This window comes from Mustela nivalis (genome assembly GCF_964662115.1).
Source record: "Mustela nivalis genome assembly, chromosome: 2".
NCBI lineage: Eukaryota > Metazoa > Chordata > Mammalia > Carnivora > Mustelidae > Mustela > Mustela nivalis.
In genome coordinates this window covers 136,812,820-136,836,826 of record NC_139021.1, presented here as the reverse complement: position 1 = coordinate 136,836,826, position 24,007 = coordinate 136,812,820, and the positions used below count along the sequence as shown (strand labels likewise).

Genomic DNA, 24,007 nt, shown 5'->3' with positions numbered 1-24,007 from the left:
TTATATAAATTTATATAAAATATATATATAATTTAGCCATAAAAAAGAATAAAACCTTATCATTTGTCACAACATGGATGAATTTTTACGGCATTATGCTAAGTGACATAAGTCAGATCAAAATGAATATCATATCATATATTTCATATGTAATCTTTCAAAAAATATCCAGAATGAATTCCTATGCATTTTCAGCATATTCAGTGCCAATAATGAAAATGAGCCCTCTAAAATGGAAGACAATAATACTTAGCAAATTCACATGAAGCAGGAATCTTACTTATTAGTCTAACCTATGAGACTGATGAGGTATTCTGTCAATCATCAATATTTACATCAATATTTATCCCATGTCTCCTCAAATGACAACAGTAACAGAGGAAAGCAATACTATAAAGTACACATTTTGGACACTTAATTACCCCGAAAATACTTTGCACTGATTGATTATTATACAAATCAGAGGTTGATTAAAAAAAAAATCACCCAGGAGTTCCTCTGCAAACTGGGATTATGTGAAACGATGTTCTTTCACAGTTGGCGTGCTCTTCTTTTAATTGTTTTTCTCAGGCTTGTGCTGAAATAAACTTACATTTATTAGTATGCACCAATTAATGTGACAGAGAACTGGCCAGGAAGTGTGCTGAGGGAGAAGAGGAATTGAGTTTGGGATTAGCAATTGTACAGCATTTACCAAACAAAGTCCTTAAGGGTTGGTGTGTGGGCTTTTCGGGAAATCTTTCTCCTGTCACTGTTTCTTATATTGCAAACGTTACAACATCCCAAGGCAGAGGCAGCTGCTTTTTTACCCAGAAACCTGTGTTGCTCACATTATCATAGCACTTTGATTCCAACATTCAAATAAGTCTTTCATACATTTCTTTTTTCCTTTTTTCCAGTTCTCTTAATAGGCAAGTGAAAGCCATGATGTCACACATACATACAAAATGACAAATAGAGGCTTCCAGAGGCTTCCAGACAAATAGAGGCAGACCTGTCCACAACCGCGTAGCTAAACGTGATTAAGCTGACTCATGAACCCAAGTCCAAAGGCTAGTACTTTACATCAGTGTGGGACACAGATATCAGCACTGGGGCCCAAAGAAGGAAACTTACCATCCAATTCTATACTAATAATCCTTCTGTTCTTGACTGATTTGACAATATCATCCAACTAATCACCTAAGACAGTCAAGGGAGCCATAAGACACACTGTAATAGTTTTCGAACAGTGAATAGGAAAGTTGGTTGACCAAAGGATAGGAGAAGAAAAAAAAAAATCCATCAATATTGCATTATGGTAGGAGCATCTGGGTGGCTCAGTGGGTTGAAGCCTCTGCCTTCAGCTCAGGTCATGATTCCAGGGTCCCGGGAACAAGCCCCACATCGGGCTCTCTGCTCAGCAGGAAGCCTGCTTCCCCCTCTCTCTTTCGGCTTGCCTCTCTGCCTACTTGTGATCTGTCTGTCAAAAAATAAATAAAATATTTTTTAAAAATTGCTTTATGGTAAAGACTAATACTAACTTGTCAGCCCTTTCCTTCAACTTCTAGTAAAGTGCCAATGTATAATGGCCATAGTAGTATATTTTACCTAATAAGGAAAATACTGTCTTATGACTTGAAATATAACCAGAGGGTAATAAATGGTCTGGCCTAACATTTTTAAAGCAAACATACACATACATGGTAAAGGTAACATATATATCTGGGTGTTTGGTCTTTTATTTCCACACTCTACGGAAAATGCCCTGATCCATTTTCTACTTCTAACTTACCATGTGAACAGGAGCAAGTGATTAAACTATTCTAGATCTGAAATGTTCCACTAATAAAACAAGGTGAGTGGACTTCAACTCCAAAGCAACAGAACATAATAGAAAGAATTGTGGATTTGGCCACAGTTGAGACTAAATCCAGGATGTAGCATTCTGGTCAATGTCCGGCTTTGGGTTTACAGCTCACCTCTTTCCTCATTCTGACAAATGGACATCTTCTGCCAGGGTTTGGTAAGAACAAAAAATAATATGCTTAATATTACCCAGCACCATGTCTGACCCACAGGATCAATAAAGAACAGCTCAATAAAGAACAGCTGATGACAACCATTCTTTCATTTATTCATCCCACAAACATTCACTGAACCTCAGTTCCATTATTCTAGGTGTGAAGGATAAAGGAGTTAACAAAACAGACAACACTCCCTACCTCTCAGTTCACACAGTGGCAGCAGGGAGACCCACACTGTACAGAAGAGCTAGCTGCCTAACGCCACAGAAGGCTTCTGATTCCATTTTCAGCCTGTCTGTAGAACCCAGAACCCTTCATCCCCCTGAGCCTCATCCCAGGCTGGCTAGGTCCTCACCGACTTCAGGAGAAGGCATGCAATAAAACGGCTCTGTTTGACTTCTCTCATCACCCCAGTACAGGAAACACCACAGAGGGCGGGGTTATGCCTGGACTCACACATATCTCGCATCTTTGCCCCTTACCCCTCTCCTGTGCCAGAACTCTTCTCCCAGCCTGCACCAAAGCCTTCCAGAAACCTCCGTGAAGGCGAAGTTCTCTTAGAGGCACCACCCCGGACTTCCCACCAGAGGTCGCCCTCCCACACAGGCCCAAGCAAACAGAACCCAGCTCTGCCTTCTCAGCAGCAGTGACATTATTTTCTTTCTCTATTTTTATCTATTAAAAAGATTTCTTCACAGCCATAACTTAGATCTCTACACTAAAATGGAGCAACAGGAAGATATAATGGTGCATTTCATTTATGAATGACCTATAATAAATTACTCTGAAGTGTCCCGAGTGCCAGAAGACAGAACGCTTTGTCTGCCCATGGACTGCATTTCACATACTTTAATTTAGCTGACACATAAAACTCATTTGACATTTTGCAGGTATTTGTGTGGGGCGGGGGAAGGGTAAAAGAGGGGGGGCGGTGTGCGCCTGCAGGGACCACTGCGGGGCAGGGCGGGGAGTGGAAGCAGCGGACAGAGCCAAGGATATCTGGTTCTTGTTGAGGGTTAAGGTATGGAGCCTGGGTAACCCTGGCAACACGAGGTCGTTCCCGAGCAGATTGTTGTCCAAGATGAGTTCCTCCAGGCTCCCGAACGCGCTCAGTCCTTCCAGTGACCTGCAATGACAAAGGCAACAGGAAAAATGATCCTGCACTAAATCAGGGAGGCCATTATGAGCCGAAATAAATATTTTAACCTTCCCTTTCAGGACTGGGAATAGTTTGGGCTTGGTGCCTGTCAGCAAAGTGAATGACAAGAATTAGTAGCGGGAGCCGGGGTGGGGGCGGCAGGGGAGAAGGGGCCGCTGGCACTCACCGCATCCTTCACGCATTGCCAACATGAAGGATGAGGGTCACTTAGTGAGTAGCCAGGATCCAAAACAAAGGGCTTCAGATACGGCCTGCAGGATAAATCTGTCAATGTCTTGTGCCTTCAGGCACCCAGCCTCGGCTGACCCTAACCTCCATTCCCAAGATAAATAACTCTGTCACAGTTCACCTTCATTCCCTGGACACAAATTTAAGTTGTCATCCATCATTCCTGCCCAGAAATATCATACCCCTCTTACAATAATAAATATAACTTCAAGTATCATTTCTTCGCGGTTCTCCTCTGCACAGTCCAGGAAAAGGCGAGGAAGGCTTCCTTTCTTTCCCTTCGCCGCCTTTGACTTTTTTTTCTCCCCCCTCCGCTTTTTTTCTTTACTAATCACTTCATCTGCTTCTGCCCAGTGTCCCTGTGGCTGCCCCAAAAGGCAGAGGCATCTGCTGAAGCACATGATCGCTCCAGCAGGAGAGGGCTGTTTCTTTTTCTTTCATGATTTTTCTTTCTGTTTTTGTTTTTGTTGGGAGGGGTGCGGGGGGGGGGTGGTTTCAGGAAAGAGTTGCGGGAATTTCTGTTTCAATGCTCCTGGCTTGAAGTTACGGTTTTAATTTATGGAAAGTGGATTTCTCACTTTATTTTTGAAAGAAGCGTGGAATGCAGCAATGTAGATGTCAAGGCAGTAAATAATCAAGCATCTGAAAGAATTAAGTACCCAGCTCAGGGAAAAAAAAAAAAGTATCAGAAAGGGAAAAATAGCCTTGTTTTTACATTTAGCTCAAAGTTAACTCTTAACATTATGGACTAAGGAGTGTTGGAGGGGGGCAGGGGTGGAGGTGGGGTGGAGGCTGGGAGGGGCAGTTGTGCGCATGTGCTGCCCAGGCCAGCAGCTCCCAAACGTTAATTAAAGAAAGCCGCCCGCCCGGTGGAGGGACTCGCACAGACACAAGTACTCCCAGCTCGCTCACCTGCCAGAGCCCAGAGCCGTGCTGAGCTTGCACAGGCTGACAGCTGAGCTACGGCGTCGACCAGAGGGCTGACTCGCCTGGGATCTCCTGGCTATGCTATAAAATGTGACGAATCAGGGAGATGTTGTCCACACTATTTATTCATTTACCGATAGCACTTTCATTACAGACCCTGCTGCTTGTGTGTGTGCACCTGCACGTCTGATGGGAGTGTGAACTTTAGCACTAAGGCTTTCTCAGGACAGTTGCATCTCCCTTGAGGGACCTCGGCCAAGCGGACTCCAGAACAGGGAGTCAGTGCCTGGGAGGTGGAACGGGGATTGGAAGACATGGAATCCCCAGACCCCACCAGGCCCAGAGCCCCCTCAGCATGTCCCATTCCTGCCTGACTCACCCCCAAAGGACACACCCCCCCCCCCTTGTGGGGCCCAGCACCCTGACCAGCCCTAACTCCTCAGACCAGCACTACCTGCTCCATGGTGGAAGGCGACACCACTTAACATTTGGGGATAAGGGTCAATGGAATCATTGTGTTTTATTTCTTCCTTTCTCTTCTTCCTCATGTCTCAGGGAGCCAAAACACAACGCACACACATGGAGCTTGGGACTCTGGGACTTTACCTCAGCTCTACCATTTACTCCAAGTAAGAACGTGGGCTTATCAACAGCCCAGTGGAGCTCTCTGGCTCAGGGCTGCTTCCAGCTCTGGGGATCTTAAGGAACACAAGCCAAAGAAGACTAACATGTCAATAGCAGATGCTGGTTCCTTTCCACACCTTCCTCCTTCCATTCTTTGATTTTTCTGGTAGCTGTGACCTTAGCAGTCATGGTGGGGGTTGGGAGGAGTGTGTTCTGGATGCAGGGGAGGGGGGTGGAACAGAGGAGCAAAGAGGCTGAGGTGTGAGGCCAGTCTGGCTTCTGCAGGGAAACTTCAGACCTTTCCTGAAGTCCCTTCCCCCATGGGGGTTAGTGAGTGATGATTCAAAAGTGCTTTTCAGGACAAGGAGGCCCTGTTTACCACAGGGGAGTTAAGGCCACCTCCCTTCAGGGCGCCTTATGGATGGCTAATAAGTCCTTTGTCCACAAACATCACTTGGGCTCTGGTCAAAGGCAGCATCCAAATACACATTGTTCCCGAGTTATGTTATGCAAATATAATACTCTTATCATAAGAATCAGCAAATGGTTGGCAACTGGCAAGCCAAAGAAAGCTCCCTTCCAAGAGTACTGGGGGGGAGGCAAAACACAAAATGACGCAGCATGAAGAGGGACAAACAGGAAGAGGGAGAAACCAGAGGGAGAACACCAGAGGGAGTGCCCACAGGCGCCTTTCTCAGGGGCAGCCTCTGGGGCAGAGCTCCATTCTGAGGGAGACCTCACAGAAGAGCAGGGCAAGTTCAGGCTCAAATCCCCTGTCACCTGTCTGGTTGTAAGATTCCTTTTGCGGTAGTGTTATTAGCTGCTCAGTTAAAAGGGAATCATGCTATGTGGGGGTTGCTAATTAATAAATCCCTGTCTTCATGTCATCGGTGTAGTGTGCACTTGGTGATTTAATCAGCTAAATTCAGAGCTGAGGGACTGGGGACAGGAGACAGGGTAGAGAAGGGTAAAACTGGAGAGGGCAGGCTTTCTGGGGCTTGGCTGGCATGTGGAGGCCAACAAACACACACTTGGGGGAGGCTTTATTTTTTTTTGTTCTTTGAAAGTGTGACTTTTGTTGTTATGGTTGTTGCTCTTTTCGTGGAAGGAGTAAAGAAATTTTTTGCATCAGTCTTTGCATTCACAGCCCTATATACAAGACGCCTGTGCGAAGAGGTGTGTGCTGTTAAACAAAATGACAAGGCAGACAAGGCTTTAAGGACCCACACAGGTCTATGCTGTCTAATGGGACAGCTATAAGGAAAAGATGACGAGACAGCAATTTCTCGGCTATCACCTTGTGTGTGGACAGCAAAATGCACTTCAGACCCAAGAGCTCTGGTGGGAAGTGGGGGGGGGGCTGCCACTCCAGAGTACTCGTCCTCCGCCTGGTTTACAGTCTGCAGATGTTTGAGGGCTGGGCTGGGAAAGAGAGGCAGGCACATCTGCGGTGGTCGGAGGCCAGAGTGGGAGGACAAGTCTTCCCCCACTAGCTCAGCCCAGGGAGCTGGAGTCAGGTCTCCCCAGACCAGTGAGGAGATGCCAAGGGCAGGCAGGAGACCAGGGTGTGAGGTCTGCCCTGTGGCAGGTGGTTTTCTCGGGAAACCTAACCAGCACCCCGGAAGCCCATCGCAGGCTGCCTGCCTCCTGCTTCACCAGCAGGAGAGCTGCCCATGATCTCACCCACAGGTACCATCTAGGTTACCTCACTCACAGGGCTCTCCGGCTGAGCTCCCCGAGGAGCCGCTGCGGCTGCTGGGAGCGTCCCAGTGCCTTTTCCAAAGTCATATCAAAATGACAAAACATCACAACGCATTCAGCTCTAGCGGATTCAAACAGAGAGAACTTTTAAGTTTCCACTGTAATTAACCCTATCCTCGTTAAGATAATTATGATCAAGCTTCCTGTCACAGTTAATATCCCAGCATCATTGCCTGTGGCTCACACTATGCCCTCATTAGCTTAAAAAAACAGCGGCACTAACCAGGCTGCCTTGGCCCTTTCCAAGCTAGGCCAGTGGTTGTGAGCTGCTGAGGAGGGGTCCTGGGCGGGGCATCAGGCCTCACAAAGGGATGAACCCAAACTCTTCTGCTCCTGTGTGGGCTCACACTCAGCAGCCTTTACTCTATGCCACTCATCAGAATGGGGAAGGAAGCGGCGCCTGGGTGGTTCAGTGGGTTAAAGCCTCTGCCTTCGGCTCGGGTCATGATCCCAGGGCCCTGGGATCAAGCCCCGTGTCGGGCTCTCTGCTCAGCGGGGAGCCTCTCTGCCTACTTGTGATATCTGTCTGTCAAATAAATAAATAAATAAATCTTAAAAAAAAAAAAAAAAAGAAAGAAAAAGAATGGGGAAGGAGAAGGGCCAGGACCAAAGCAGAGTTGGTGGCTTTGAAACCATAGCAACCCCTTCCTGCCTTTTACTCAGCAAAAACCCAGCCAGAAAAGTCACCAGAGGACACCTCCAGAACCCTCCATTCAAGAACTGCCAATCTTATCCCTGCGGTATAAGCTGTGGTAAAAATTAGATCCCTCTTTTCTCAGCTCTCGGCCTAATCCAAGGATGATGCTGCGGCCCGCCATGACACAGGCAAGAAATGCGAACACAATTAACCACAGACCCGAAGAAGAAATGTCTCCCTCCGTGGAACCAGAGCTCGCCTCAAACCCAGAACCAAAGGTCAGGAGGATGTTCTCAAACCAATGAAGAAAATAAGCTCTGAACTAAGATCTTTATCTATCCCCTCTACTCTATCCAGATATCCATATCCATATCCATATTTTTAACTGATAAAATGGGGAGCTATGGAGATTCAAGAGGACCTACCCTGTCTGTCTGCTGTTCACCACACTGGCTAGTCCTGTGGACCTGCCAGGGTTGGCCAGTGTCTGCTCAGTAATGCGTCTTTCGGGATGATTGCCATCTGCCCAGCCCCTAACAAAAAGGGATCTCACTGGAACCTCCATAATACCCAGAAAGTTGTCCAATGCACAGGTAGGGCTCAGCCAGAGCCTATGCCCTGTGTCCTGCTCAGAGGAAAGCGGACAGTGGGATCCCAAGGGCAGGACAAAGAGCAGGCCTCGGGGCAGCTGGCCAGAAGCTGGGAGGGCAATCCCTACCGTCCCATTCTTTCAGAGCCCAGAGTGCCTCCCTCTGCTTACCCTGGGCCCAGTATCTATGAACAGGCAGAAATGACACCCAGTGAGTATGCACCCAGACACTAGAACTGGTTATTACTTAAATACCTTTTTAATGAAGATTTTATTAATTGATTTGACACAGAGAGAGAGAGAACACAAGCATGGGGAGCAGCGGAGAGAAGGGGAGAAGCGGGCTTTCAGCTGAGCAGGGAGAACAATGCTGGGGCTGGATCCCAGGACCCCAGGATCATGACCTGAGCTGAAGGTAGATGCTCAACCGACTGAGCCACCCAGGCACCCCTATTTAAATACTTTTTTACCACTTGGAAATAATTGCAGCTCTGAGTATCCTGTACATTCCTCCTGTTACCCTGGCTCCTCCTTAGAGACCCCAGACCTGTCTACAACGTAACAACTAAGTGGTTAATGTCCCGGCCCAATATGGAGCCCCTAAGAACCCCGTTCCAGCCAGGATCTTTCTGCCTGATTAGTGTAGCTATTAAATAATTTAAATATCACCCTTGAGAGCAGAACAGCAACCTGTACCTCTCTTACGAGCCCCATCATGCCAAACACAGAGCGGGGCACATAGCAGGTCCTCGGGAAATGTCCACGAACTGACTGGCAACCGAGGCCATGACCAAAGCTACAAGGACAGGACAGGCAACACAGAGCTATAAGCAGGGGATGAAGGAAGGAAAAAGGACAGGACAATTATGATATGACTGCTCACATCCCAGAAAATGGCTCATAGCCAGCATTTTAGAAAATACCATTAATCCAACTACACGTGAGATATTCTTTCTTTCTGTCATAAAATTCTCTTTATATCCCATGTAAATGGTTATATATATCTATAATCTATTACTAGAGATAGCATATTATATATAATATATAGTACAGTACTAGACTTAGTACTATATGTACAGTTGGATCTAAGTTCTACATATTCTTCTGTCACTGAGGTCACTTAGCCAGGGAGAGATATCCAACTAATAATATAAATCAGCTAGTCTATATGGCAAGTATATGAACAGGGGATGAAAGTGTCTAAAACAAATGAATATGGAACAGGCTCATGGCTATGTAAGACAACGTATACTGACACCATAGACTGTACATCATATGGAATTTGTCAAAGTCACCCCAAAGCCCTGTTAAGATCCCCATCGGGATAGATGATCCCTCGGCTGCACAGAATACCATTCAATACTGCTGAAAGAGACCTGAATCCAAGACCAGCCAAAAATCTAAGGTAGTTGACTAGGTGTTTGTTAACTCTAAGCCAGGCCAAGTCTGAAGCTGCCACACACTGAACCTAAATAATACTAAGGAAAATGTTACTTATGATCCCTAAAGAGTTATGCAGGATGCGTAAGGTGCTGGAAGCCCAGAACTGGGTACTACAGTGGTGGTTATCTGAAAAGGGAAAGAAGATTCTTCACACTTTGGATTCATAAGCTCACAGACTTATGATATTCTAGTCCGGAACTAGTATTTGGTTGCCTTAGGACAATGTAAATCATGTTTCTGGTCATGTTATCCTTTTTACTTTTACCACCAGAAAGCTCAGAGAAAAATTGTGACTCAGATGTAAAAAGGCAACACCCCATAGTTTCTATATCTGCTTTCTAACTTCACAGATGGGGCTTATTATTTTTTTTTACAATATTTATATTTTATTTATCTATAGGGTGTTTTTTAAATTTTTTTTGTTTTATTAATTCTAATAAGCTAGTTCACATCATTTGTAAAATCAAACAGGAGATATATACATACAAATTTGATACAGCATTGAGCATCAAACAGGCAGTTTCTATACATTAAGACTAAGTTCTTTGAGACCATTTTATCAATGTGGACAATTGACTAGGAATAAAGATATATATTGCATACCGATTTCAAAAAGGCTTTGAAATAATTCTAATGATATCCTTGTGACACAAGAGCAAAAAGTGAGCTAGAAAAGGACAACTTTAAGTCAAGCCATAACTGGTTCAAAAATATTCCTGAAGGATACAATTAACAGCCCAGCTTGCTCCAAGGAAAGGTTCTGGAAAGGATTTAGGTTCTGTTTTTGCCAATAACTTGGTTAAGGACATGTTCATCACATTTATGGAGTTCATGATCCAAGAAAGCCATTCAAGAAGATACAGTAGGATCCAAAATGACCCTCTTGAAATCCACCCATTATTTCAGACCAACAAGATGAAACTTCCCATTATCTAATGTAAAGAGCTGTATATATATTTAAAGTCCAACTAGCCCAAAATAACTATTTGAAAAAAAAATTAAAAGACAGATGTAAATTGGGGAAAATCTTTGCAATCTAAGGTTTAACATCCTTAATATTAAAAGAGCTTTTGAAAAGCATTAAGGAAAGCTGAAAAACCTCAGAGAAAAACAAAAGACATGGAAAGAAAATTCACAAGGAATATATATTGTCAATAATGGAAAGCTGGGATAAAATTTCATCTTCATTGGGAATTTAAAGCATTCAAATTAAACAAGATATTTTCATTTAACTAGCAAGTACATTGTTTCCTTAAATGTTAACATAGTCGTGTTGAAGTAACAGACTAACACAACTCTAATGGAAGAGAGAAACTGTTATACTCTTTCTGAAAGGCAATTTATACTAAAAGTCTTAAAAATGAAAAAAAAAAGGAAGAAGAAAAGTCTTAAAATGATCATCTTTCATCCAGTGAGTCCAATAATTTATTCAATAAATATCAAAGAAGTATTCCTGGTTTAAGTATGTTCACTATAGGATTATTTATAATAACAATGTAAATATGCTTAAATACCCAATGATAAATGATTACAGGAAGCTCAATATATCTGTATAATGAAATACCATGCCATAATTAAAAATTATATTATAGACATATATCTACTGATCCAGTAAAATTATCATGCTATCTGTTTAAATACCTAAGTTTAAAATACATATAACACATGCATATACAATCTCATGCATTCATGCATGAAAATTAAGTCATCTATGTCTCCCCTCCATTCCCTGCACAAATTTTAATTTGCACCATGTTTTCCATAGTGATGGTTAAGAGTCACTAAAGTAGTCTGATGTTTCTACTTTATAAACTACTGTTAATACACAATCTTGTACATAGGGACTTTATGACAATTACATACATATGCATGTACACCTCAGTCCATACATGTATTTATATACTGCATACTGATTAAGTGATCCAAGATATACACCACTAACTCCTGAGTTAAAGACATTTATCTTCTCTTTTAATGTTTTCACTAGTTACTAGATTTTCTATCATAAGTATTTTATAATCAGAAAGAAACTCCAGCAACTATTACTTCAAATAATTCCCCCAAACACGAGATAGGGAAGCCTTGGATAAAAAGCAGTGTGTAGAAAGAAGGTTTATATGAATCAGAAAAGTGGGGTTGCCTCCACAGAAGCAAATCTGATCCTACTCTACTGACCCTTAAGTAACTCCACCTGGAGCTTTGTTTCAGTTCTGAGTGCCAGACTCAAAGAGGCATCAGTACTCAGAAATACCACAGAAGGGGACTAACCAGCTGGTAAAGGGTGTTAAGAAACAGTGATGGAAACAGTCAAAATTATTTAACCAAAAGCAGAAGAGACCTCGTTGTTTCAAAGTACTAAGTCTCTGGCATTCCAGAAGGCAGAATTAAAAACCATTTGGAGAAAATAATGTAAGTTGGAAGGAGAGGTCTTGAATTAATTTTTTAAAACTTACAAAAACAGAGAGCTGTTCACCAAAGGATTGAGCTGCCTTCTGAGTATATGAACTCGATCAGAGGCTAGAGTCATGGAGAATGTTTAGAAGAGATTTCTGCATAGACAATGAGATTTGGGGGTGCCTGGGTGGCTCAGTGGGTTAAAGCCTCTGCCTTTGGCTCAGTTCATGATCCCAGGGTCCTGGGATGGAGCCCCGCATTGGGCTCTCTGCTTGACCAGGAGCCTGCTTCCCTTCCTCTCTCTCTGCCTGTCTCTATGCCTACTTGTGATCTGTCAAATAAATAAATAAAACCTTTTTTTAAAAAAATTTAAAAAAAAAAGAAGATGAGATTTGGTGACTAATATTCTACCCAGATTCTGTGCCTCTCCAACTGAAGCTCCTTCCTTGGTAACTAACATTTACAAAGGCTGCCAAGAGCTGCTTCTTCCCTGCTAGACAGCCTCAATGGAAAGAGGGCAGCAGAGAGTTCTAGCTCTGTCATTCTCTATCTTGCTAAACTCTGTGTTTTTTCCTGATCCCCTCACTGGGACTGTGTAAAGCCTCTTTAATGCTTCCTTAACTATGGGGATACCTCCATAATTAAAAGGCACATGTCAACACACTGGCCTCCCAACTAAATGTCAGAGCTGCATTCTAAAATATGACTTGTCATGGTCTTCTTCTTAGACTCATAGACTTGGAATTCCAGGGAAAATTTAGGGTGTTCTATCCTCTACAGAAGGTGACTAATGATTAGAGAGGCAAAGTGGCTTACCTAAAACCATATATAGTAACCAAGCCATGTTCAGAACCTTTAGACATATAGGGCAGTTCTCCCACAACTGAACTATGCTAACACACCTGTAAATAATTTGTAGTGGAGATCTAGAAAGAGAAATTCGCCATTGCCACATCCTTTATCCAAACACTGTGTACAGCTTTGTGATCCATAACTTGTACATCCTCAGTCATATTGATTGAAGGAGATGGTCTTCAAATTCTTTTGTCCTTTATCTACCCTCTCTCCTGACCCTCCTAGAATAATTCCCTAAAGAACTAATTCCTACCTTTTTTTTTTTTTTTTTTTTTTAAGGCGCACTTCATGAGATGAAGGATGCTTTAGGCAGAACTGGGTTGAAATTCACCAACTAACAGTCCACCCCTTGGCATGTGCCTCTACAGCTCACTCATTCATTTCACTTCATTCATTCATTTGCAAAAAGGTATTGAGTGCCAATTCTCTGCCCCGTACTTGGCTAGTCTCTGGGTCTATGAAGAGGGCTGTGGCATGCTCCCCGACTTTAAGCAATAGAGGTAGGCAGGGAAGGAGTTACCAGATAACACAGGGTCATGGGTTAGACTGGGATGGTCAACAACATTCTAAGGAGGGGGAGGGTTAGGGAAGGTTTCAAAGAGGAAGCGGGCTTGAGCAAAGTCTCAGTCCAACTGAATTCTAATTCTGTGAGCATCTTCTTACACTTTATGGCAAATTTGGTGGCAAAGGAACCTAAGAATAGATAACCAATCCTGGCGTTCAAGCAGTCACCCCTCCAAAAAGCTAACCTAGCACAAGAAAGCCCATATGCGATATACACTTCCGGCATGGCAGGTTCTCAGGGAGCACCTACATCCAGGCTACAAAAGATGCACACATCGCGGTGGCCACTCCCAGTGGCTTCATTATCTAGGGGAACCGAGAAAAAAGCTGGACTTGAAGCGAGAAGAAATCAGAGAGGACAGCACGTTATTAAGAAGCGTGGGTAACACGGGCTCTAGAAGTGGAGAGGAACGAAACGAGGGCTGCAGTGGTCACCGTTTTCGGCGCACCCCTCCCCTGTTTGTCCCAAAGTTATTTCAGCAACTGAGTCCCTACAGACGGAGCCGAGAACCAGGCACCCTCTGTAGGAATAGGCTGGATGCCTCCATATCTGGTCGTCACCACTCTGCCCATCTGGCTGTTCTCCACGCCTCTCAGTGAATCTTTCCTGCATTTCTCCCTCCCCGGTGATAGGGTTTGGTCTGGGCTTTGATTATGTCTCTAAAATTATTTTGATTCACGGCTTGAGATTTTACAAAACCACACATGCACGCATGGAGCCTGTGGCCTCGGGATCTTGTTTGTTTTTAAGAGTCTAAAGAGTGAGTTTGTTTGGCGGGTTCTATAAATGGAGGTTTTCTTTACTAGAGAGATGTAAGGGAGTGGACATGGTGTGCTGCAGCCGCGGTATGTGTGCACGTCGCCATGGGGCGGAATTCAGCGCCTGGTGGGGGAGGCGCCCACAGCCATTGGGCAAACATATGTTGGGCCAAGAACACAGCTCTTCAACCTCATGAACTGTTTGCTTGAAAGATAACAGTGTCTCTTCCACACAAGCCTTTCACCACCCTCCATAAAGGGAATTTTTAATTCAACAGATGGTGTCTACTCATTGCAAACCAACCAGAAAGGGAGACATTTACACGGCTGTGCCTCAAGGCCCTAGGGACCCAGAGGGGCCCTAATCAAATACTTGTCCAAAGACCAGCTCCCCATGGGCAGGGCCCCCTGGAATGGAACCAGGCCAGGAACACTAGTGAAAATATGCCAACTACTGATTCTGTGAGGTCCCAGTTGGCTGAAAAAGGTGAAAACATGTTTTCTGTCCCAGACTACAAGATAGCTTTACATCTCCTGAAAGAAAGAAGGCCCTCGGTGATATGGTGACCTCCAAAACTGGCTCACTATTGGAGACATTTCCCTTCTTTCAAAACAGCCCTAGCTCTGTGCTTCACAAAACCTTTCAAAGAACAACTTTGTTAGGTTTGCACTCTATCTCTTATAATGGCATGTTCTGGGCCCCAAGGACCAACACCTAACAGAGGTAACAGTTTTAGGGACAAAAAGGATCAAATGCTTGCAGATGTGGAGCAGAATGAACAAGAGATTTTCCTCAGACTAAACCAAGGTTCTTTGAACAAGAGATTTTCCTCAGACTAAACCAAGGTTCTTTGAACAAGAGATTTTCCTCAGACTAAACCAAGGTTCTTCCATCCCCCATTCTGCCTCTTTGGTTACTTGACTGCTGCTCCTGGGGGTAGAATGCCATGGTGGTGTTTTCACAGAGAATGTGGTATTTGAATGGAGACTACCTTGTCAACTCACTGAAGTGAAACACAAATGTGGTAAATAGAAACACAAAGTAAGACCACTAAATTTGGGCCCATGATCTCTGTTTTCAAGTTCCAGCTATAATTTTCTCATCTATTGTAGTGGGAGAAAAATCCCTGACCTATGCACTTTGCAGTTATTGGAATAGGGAAGACATGAGATAAGGTATCTAAAAGCAAGCTTAGTAAGATAAGGATTTTTGATATTTTAAAAGATTGTTTTTGAACAACAAAAAAAGTGTGTACTTTATTTTCAAAAGAGGTAATTAGTTAACCTCAGATAAAGAAGCAAGGGTAGGTAAAGCTCCAAAAGACAGACAAACATGTATTCAGAACCATCAGACAACATAAGGAAATGCCAACATGTGAGAATTTCTGTCTGAAGAATGACCAGAGACCCTGACTCTTGCCCTAGTCACTACTTTCCTGCAGTCAAAATTCTTGCCCTGCTCTGGGCCTCACTTGACTCTTTGCAAACTGGGGAGGCTGGACTCAATTATCTTAGATGTCCGCTCATGTACTAACATGCTCTGCTCTAAGGGGTTTGCAGGAGAAAAACTGCCAAATCAAGCTAAAGTTTTATCCTTGCCTTAGTCATGCCATCACTCGGTAAAAAGTTGAGCATAAATGTAGCAGGCCATCATCCATCTTCATGCGGAAAAAGATGGAAGTTGGAGGGTAGCAGGGGGAGGGGAGAGTTTCAAATCTCGAGTAGGAAATCTGATTAACAAAATACTCTGGGAGGGAAAAGTTGGGGGAGGAAAAGGCTCTCCCTCAGCCCCCTGCATTTTTTTTTTTTTTTAACTTTCTTAACATCCAAGACTAGGGAGTGACAGGCTAAGCGACACAGTGTTCAGAGGGCAAAAGATAAATGTTTGATGAATTGGCCATTGGTAGGGAAGTGATGGGCTTTGTATGTGCATAATGGCCAAGCTGCCTTTCCATGCCGATCGTCTGCCAAGATAAGAAGCCATAATGAATGGACCTTTAGATGCCCTGGACAGAAGCAGTTTTAATTTGACTGGTTTTAGTAAAATTAATTTTAAAAAGAAGAAAATGGCAGAAGGAAGAGGAGAACAATTTGGAGACACCAGAAGGACAGAGAGTTATATATATCCAGAGTGGACACTAACCACTGGTTTTTCCACTCTTTGTGCTAGCCCAGTCAACAGAGGAAGAAAGTTTGATTTTGTTATTTATATAAATCATCAAAAAGCCTTTATGTGCCCAATACAGTGATGAGATACTTAAGATATGGAAATTAAATAGCCTGGCTAAACAGAAAAGTACTTTAATAAGTACAGAATGGATTATTCATTCATTCATTTACTTGTCTTCAATGAGGGTTTATTGAGCACCCCTTATTCACGCTTTGGGTGAATGAAACCAGTCTGCTCCCACTTGTGCAGAGCCTGACGGGCTCAGATTTTCTAGCAGGTTCAAGAACTCCTACTTTGTTAGATGCTCTCCTCCAGGGGGGTTACACATGAATGTCTTAGACACCTCCTACCCCCCAGGTAGCTCATTTCCCATTTCCATATATATTTTTAAAGATTTTATTTATTTGACAGATAGAGATCACAAGTAGGCAGAGAGGCAGGCAGAGAAAGAGGAGGAAGCAGGCTCCCCGTTGAGCAGAAAGCCCGATGCGGGGCTCGATCCCAGGACCCTGGGAACATGACCTGAACCGAAGGCAAAGGCTTTAACCCACTAAGCCACCCAGATGCCCCTCCCATTTCCATATTTATACTCTGATTTGGGTCCCCTTGGCTACACTGAGTTTACTAGACAGTTTTCATCACAACAACACATTGCTTAATGAAAACCCCACAATGGCTTTCTCATGCCTAGAGTGGCAGTCAATCTAGCCAGGAGCGAACAGGAGAAAAGAGGCTCACATTAGCTCTAGGAAAACTCTAGCTATGCCCAAAATTAAATTCCCTTGTGGACCTTGTTTGTTTGTTTGTTTTCATATGCAAAACTGAGCTGGGGCAGACATCTCTTCACTGACATTGTTTGCAATATTGTATGGATCAGACACACTGTTAGGCCTCAAGGTGCAAATACAGTTAAGATATTATCCTGTCCTCAAGGGATGCATGATCTCATGAAACAAGAGCAAAAATACAGTTAAAACATAGTGAGGTCTAAATGCTCCTTCTGCCTTCAAGTGACCATAAAATATCTCTAAGCTCCCATGTGATATCCACAATGTCCTAAGATTAGAGTCCTAACCTCCATTTTTCCTTTGATTTTTAAGACAAAGTATAGAATTACAAAGAATTTTGGTTATCCAAGCATTTAATGGTCACTTTCCATAATACCATACATTTCCCAATGTTACGAGAAATAATCCTATGCAAAATGCAACATTAAAAATATCCCCCCACCCCACCTCTGAGGGTATACATTTTTCCATGACTGCAAAAGGAAAGACACTCATTACTAAGCAGCTCAGTGAAGCTCACACTATTGGAGAATATAAAGTTTTATGAGCAGGTCTCTCCTTCTCTCTCTGGGTGTAAGTGAGAAAGTGAATGCGAGAGAAAGCTGGAGAGGTCTGGCTCAGGAGCCCAGGGTGAATTATAGACTGCCGCTCAAGATTCACAGCTCTTCGTGGTAGGAGGTTAATATTCTCACATGTCATTAGGTCTGCTGGCTCTCCTGATGGTTCATTGAAGCAGGCAGCAAATTATTTCCTCATGCTGCAGAGGACAGCACACTTCAAAGCAAGGGAACTCAGGTCAGGATAGGCCTCCGGGTGGATTAATGACTTGGGATCACCAGGGGTTGTCTATAGGTAAGAATGAGCCTGAAGCTTTTGACAACACTAACTTTTTGATCCCTCTTGACCTGACTTTCAAGCCAGACCTCCAGATTTTATTCCTATCACCTTCTAAGAACCTGCCAAGACCTGCGAGAAGACCGAGTAACCTGTCTGGTCATTTTATCTTCACTTGAAATGCCTCCACCTGCTCTCTCTGTTGTACATGACACCCACGGTTCCAGGTGGAGCTTACACCCTATCTTCACAGAAGAGACTTTTCAGCCCATCCTGAATCTGGCTGACCATGGGTGAAGTCCACTCCCAAGGCCATCTACTCTCCACGTTCCTTCCATCACTGATCCACAGACTTGGTCTGCTCAACTATAGTCCTAAGTGTCTTACTCTTGTCTCCTTGGTAAAGAATTAAGCTACAGGACCACTAAGACCCCTCCTTGCCCCTCCTACAGTGATGGCTAAGTAGGAAAAGAGGAAAACCTACCTACCCTGGATGCACACCCAAACCCCAATCCTGTCTCCTTTCCAGAATAAAGGGCCAAGAAGAGCCCCAGAAATGTTTATAATACAGACTCATGAAAATATTTATTTACAGGTAGCTTGGGGAATATCACTTCAGTCCCAGCTCACCCAATCACTATATAGGAACAGACCCCTTCCTTTTCCCCTCACAACCTTAGATTACTCTGGAGTGGAATGAAGGGGGTGACCCCTATCAGTGTGTCTAGAAGGGTGGCTTATGGACCATATGTAACAGAATCTCCCAAGATACTTATTAAAAGTTGAGGAGCGCCTGGGTGGCTCAGTCTTTTCAGCATCCAACTCTTTATTTTGGCTCAGGTCATGATGTTAGGGTCATGGGATTGTTAGGGTCATTGGGCTCTGTGTTCAGCAGGGGGTCTGCTTGAGGATTCTCTCTCTCTCCCTCTGCCCCTCCACCACACTCTCTCCCTCTCTCCTTCAAATAAATAAATCTTTAGAAGTTTAGATGCCAAGATCCACCCTGACTCACAAAATCATTCTCTCTGTAGGTAGGGTCTGGATATCTACAGTTAATTCCCCTCATCACTTCTATGCATGACAAAGTGTGAGAACCACTGAGGATCCCTAATTCAAACACCTTTAGGGGCCAGTCAGATGACCCACTGTATTTCAATAAATCCAAGGTGATTTTATGTATTAGCAAGAGAGAAAAACCACTGTCAACTAAAAATGACCCAATGTTTCCTACCTTAAAATGACTCAGGAACTCTCTTCCTTTCTTATAGCCTGCTTGTGGCTTTGCAAGAAACATATTCATAAATCAAGGTTGTTACTCTGATAAATACTTGCTTTATGCTATCAAGTGTGTGCCCTTTCCATGTGCACAATAATTTTGTCTTTCAATGCCAAATCACGAGTTCTTAAATGAAATGTGAGTTATCAAAATGGTATATAAGTCAATAGGACTGACAATACTAGTAACTGTAACCAAGCTAAAAGTTGCAATGACAACAAGCCCACCACAATGGCCTCCTGGCCAATGACAATTTTTAAGAAGCCATTCATTTTGAGATGGAGTTGGAGATGTTGAGATGTGGGCGGGGAGGGGGAAATGTGCATTTTAGAAATGCTGAACCACAGAAAATGCAGAGAAGAGAATAAGGAATGAAGAGGACTGATGGAATCACAGCATGTGGTCCACCCAAAGGTCCTGGAATTAGCACTTGGGTTGTCCACACTCATGGTGCTGGGCCACACTTGGCCCATAGGAGGATGATTATATAATCTGTTGTCTAAACAGGAACACCTCCCAGAATAAAGGGGGCAATATTATTATCCATCATGTCCTGAAAATAGGCTTTAACTAGAATTGTCTTGGGCAGACAGGGAAGGAAGTTACCCTGCCCATGAGCTAGCAAAAAGCAACCCCTGGGTAATGTGATCACTAGAGCCTGATTAATTTAACATTTAGGTCTGGAACATCATGCATCGAATGAAACTGCTTTTCACTCCAAGTCTTTTAAAATCCCTGGAAGTCTGGTGTTTATAAGGCTTTCGCTCCCCTAACTCCCCACAACCACCTTGTACTTCTCTAAAACTGTCCCTTCCCAATAACACAGGCCTGTGCCTACCCCTGAGAAAACACTACAGACCACCACAGAGATTCCTTCAATGGTTTGAAAGGATTCCATCAGAGGTCCTACACAAGGGGTGATTTTGGCCACCCTAGAGAACATGCGTCAAAGTCTGAAGACATTTCTGGTTGTCGTTATTTGGTGGTGTTACTGGCATCGAGTGAGTGGAGGCCAAACGTACTTGAACCATCCTGCAACATACAGGACTGCCCCCATGACAATATGTTATCTGACCCAGTGTCCTTAGTGCTGAGGTTGAAAGACCTTGGATTACGGGAAAGATAATGCGTTTGCTTCCTCATTGTGAGGTGAGCTTCTCTCCTTCCTTCTTGCTCTCACTACTTGTCCTGCAAGCCCTCCTCGACAGCAGAGGGTTACAGCCAAATTCTGCTGGCCTGATTCCTGATCTGGGAAAGAGTCTCTCCAGTGATGGAAGAGATGCACAGCTGTCAGTCTCCACAAGGGAAGTAACAGAACTTCCCCATTTTATGGGAGTAGACAAGACAGACAGACAGTATGACTTTTCCCTTCCCCAACATCACCAGAGAAGAAAGTGACAGCAAACATATCAAGCGAATTGGAAACTGCAGCTCATTAGCACTCAGAAGTCCTGAACTTCCACAGACAGGTACACCCTCAGAAGATATGTGCACTTCTTGGGAAACCTACGGAGAAAACACTCCACACAGATGGTCTTGTCCCAGGCCTGAGACACGCCCTGCTCTGACATTTCAGATTTGCTCCAGTGCAGCTGTCCGAGCATGGGCAGAGAAGTCTCCCACCTCACTCCTGATGGACTCATTTTTCCATGGGGAAGCAGCAGCCAGCCTGGATCTACAGCAAAGAAACATCGACCCCTGCCCCTTAGAGAAAGGGGAATCCTGAAGGACACAGCTGAGCAAGGCAAAGTGTGGAGAGAGAAAGCAGGAGCACTGGTTCAGGACCAAGGACAGGACATGAGGTGCTAGGGCCTCAAAACCAGGACAAGAATACTTCCTGTATGAGTTTCCCAAGGGCTCCTATAACGAACCACCACAAATCAGTTGGCTTAGAACCATAGAGATTTGTCTTGCAGTTCTGGAGGCTAGAAGTCAGTGTTAGTCAGCAGGTGCTAGGGAAGGATGTGTTCTGGGGCTCTCTCCCAGCGTGGGCCCTATGTGTGGGTCTGTCTCTTCATATGGCATTCTTCTTATAAGGACACTAATCGTATGGGACTAGGGACCCACCCTACTTTAGTATGATCTCATTTTACCTTAACTAATTATATTTACAACACTATTGCCAACTAAGTTCATCCTCTGAGGTACTAAGGGTTAGAACTTCAACATATGAATTTGGAGAAGGGGGAGACACAGTTCAACCCATAATGTCTAAGTGACAACTAGTTCCATAAAGAGTGCCAAGGTTCTTGCTGGTGGTGCTCACAGAGGTGATACCATGAGAGAAACTCTCCATAGGTGGCTATTTGAGCCAGGCCCTCAGAACTCACCATCATAAGCACTGATGGGGTGGTCAGCTCCACAGACCTCAAACCATATTCATTTTCACTCTCCTTCCCAAGGCTTTGCACAACCGTCATTCAGAATACATAGAGGGAGCACACTACTTATCTAAAGTTCACACTTGCATCCACCGTCCCTTTCTGAGCCATAGCGAAGAACATAGAGGTAAATGAACAATGCTGGTGTGAAGTCAATATTCAAAAAAGGTTCAGTCCCCTCTGAGCCTCCACAATGACATCACAAAGCCAGGCTAGTATAGAAGGGAATCTTAAGCATTCATACAGAAAACTGTGACTTTCAATCAAAGCAACACTGTAAGACTAGTTTCCTGATCCTTGGCCAAAATTGGAGAAAAGGCAGGGAATCAAGACCACTAGATTAATATCAAAGAAAAACAGATTGAAAACCAAAGCAAAACCACCTACCAAAATAAATAGACTAGATTAACAAATCAGAGGAGACTGGGGCTACTCAGTGTGGGGGCAGTGAACACCACACCCTTCAGGAGCCATCAAGAATCATGGTCATGAGTCAGAAATCAACAACATTGAAGGGAAAAAGTCAACATGTATTTTAAGAGAATGATTGCAGTTGATTTTATTTGAAGTATTAGACAGTTGCTGCATTCAAATTGTTTATAATTCTTATGGAGAGACAAGATGTCAACATGTGGAAATTAAACAATACAAGATTCAAGAAGTAACTCAAGATAACAAGAGAACTGTCACAAAGTGCTATATGATTATATGCCAAATAAACAATATAGAAAATAAGTCCTTTAAGAACCCGGAGGGAATGATCCACTTTAGGCTGGAAGTCCAAGAATGATACTCTCAAGGGTGTATTTTCTGAAATGAGACTTCAAATTATACAAGTGTATGCTGTGTAGTCTCTTTAAGAACACAGAGGAGTAGGTAATAGAAGTTTTAGAAATACTTCATTCCAGAGATCATTAATACTATTTAATGATGAAAGACAAACAGTAAAATGTTGGATTCCTCATTCTTAATGTCAAAATAATGGAATATTAGGAGTAAGTGTCAATGGTATGGGTGGCAACTTCTAAAATGACTCCCACTGGTCCCTTCTTCTGGTATGCATATCCTCTACCTGAATGAGGGCTGGACCTAGTGCCTCAGTGACTTGCTTCCAATGATCAGAATTAGGAAAAGGAATGGGTTCTCCCTTATAAGGTAAGGTTACGAAAAGACTGTGACCTCCAGGGGCGCTTGGGTGGCTCGGTGGGTTAAGGCCTCTGCCTTCCTCTCAGGTCACAATCTCTGGGTCCTAGGATTAAGACCTGCATCGGGCTCTCTGCTCAGCAGGGAGCCTGCTTCCCTTCCTCTCTCTGCCTGCCTCTCTGCCTACTTGTGATCTCTGTCAAATAAATAAATACAATCTTTAAAAAAAAAAAAAAAGACTGTGACCTCCATCTTGCTGGAATACTCTCTTTTGCCCACTTCTTTAAAAGCTAGCTGCCATGTTGTGAGCTGCCCTGTGGAGAGACCAACGTAGCAAGGGACCCAGGGAGCCCTCTGACCATCCATCATGAAAATGAGGCCTTTGTCAAACATTCTGTAAGGCAGTGAATCCTACCAATAGCCATGTGATTGAACTTAGACATGGATCCTCCCCAGATGAGCCTGAGAGGATGACAGCCCCCTCTGGCATCTTAATTGCAGCCTTGTGAAAGACCCTGAGTTAAGCCACATCTAGACTCCAGACCCACCGAAGCTGTGATAGATAATGCTTGCTAAATTGTGGGGGTGATTTGTTACATGGCACTAGATAATTAACACAAATGACAAGATGCTGGTGTACCTATTTCCCTAACCTGCCAACTAAGACCTTCTCTGTCCTCCTAATAAGAGAATATCAGACTATGGACTCTGAAAAACAATCTGAGGAGTTTGAGTGGTGGGGGGGTGGGAGGTTGGGGGAACCAGGTGGTGGGTATTAGAGAGGGTATGGATTGCATGGAGCACTGGGTGTGGTACAAAAACAATGAATACCATTATGCTAAAAATAAATAAAAAATAAAAAATAAATAAAAATATAAATGAATGAATAAATGAATGAATGAATGAATAAATAAATAAATAAGAAAAAAAAGGCAAAAAATTAATAAATATAAAATAAAAAGCATTTTCTTGGGCTGCTTGGTTGGCTCGGTCGTTAAGCCTCTGCCTTAGGTTGAGGTCATGATCTCAGGGTCCAGGATTGGGCCCTACATAGGGCTGTATCCTCAGCCGGGAGACTGCTTCTCCCTCTTCTACTCCCCCTGCTTGTATTCCCTCTCTTGTTATCTCTCTGTCAAATAAATAAAATCTTTAAAAAAAAAAAAAAAAGAATATCAGAACTAACTGAGATAAGGAGATGAAGGAAAACCAAAAATACCTAGACACAAGAAGGAGTTGTATATCAGATTTGAGGTGCCAGGCACTTTACATGTTTGACTGAAGGGATATAAGCCAAACACCAGTGATCTGGGCCCCAAACTTTCCCTGGTAGCCTGTTCAAAAGTAAGTAGGTATTTAAATATCAAGTCCAGTGGTCTGGCTTTCTGAAAAGGAGCTGGGCTACTCTAGATCAGGTCTCCCAGCACGAAAAATGTTAACAGCATCATGACCCAGAGCACTGAGCACCACTC

At 43.6% G+C, this 24,007-nt stretch overlaps 1 protein-coding gene across 2 annotated transcripts in view; it reads right to left on the bottom strand.

Annotated features, from left to right (window-relative positions):
- Positions 1–24,007, bottom strand: part of LRMDA (leucine rich melanocyte differentiation associated) — a 1,045,704-nt gene that overhangs the window by 465,877 nt on the left and 555,820 nt on the right. For both annotated transcript variants that reach the window (XM_082717651.1, XM_082717652.1), the window contains exon 3: positions 3,006–3,132. In XM_082717651.1, the coding sequence (XP_082573777.1) occupies positions 3,006–3,132 (127 nt within the window). The remainder of the gene's footprint in view (positions 1–3,005; positions 3,133–24,007) is intronic.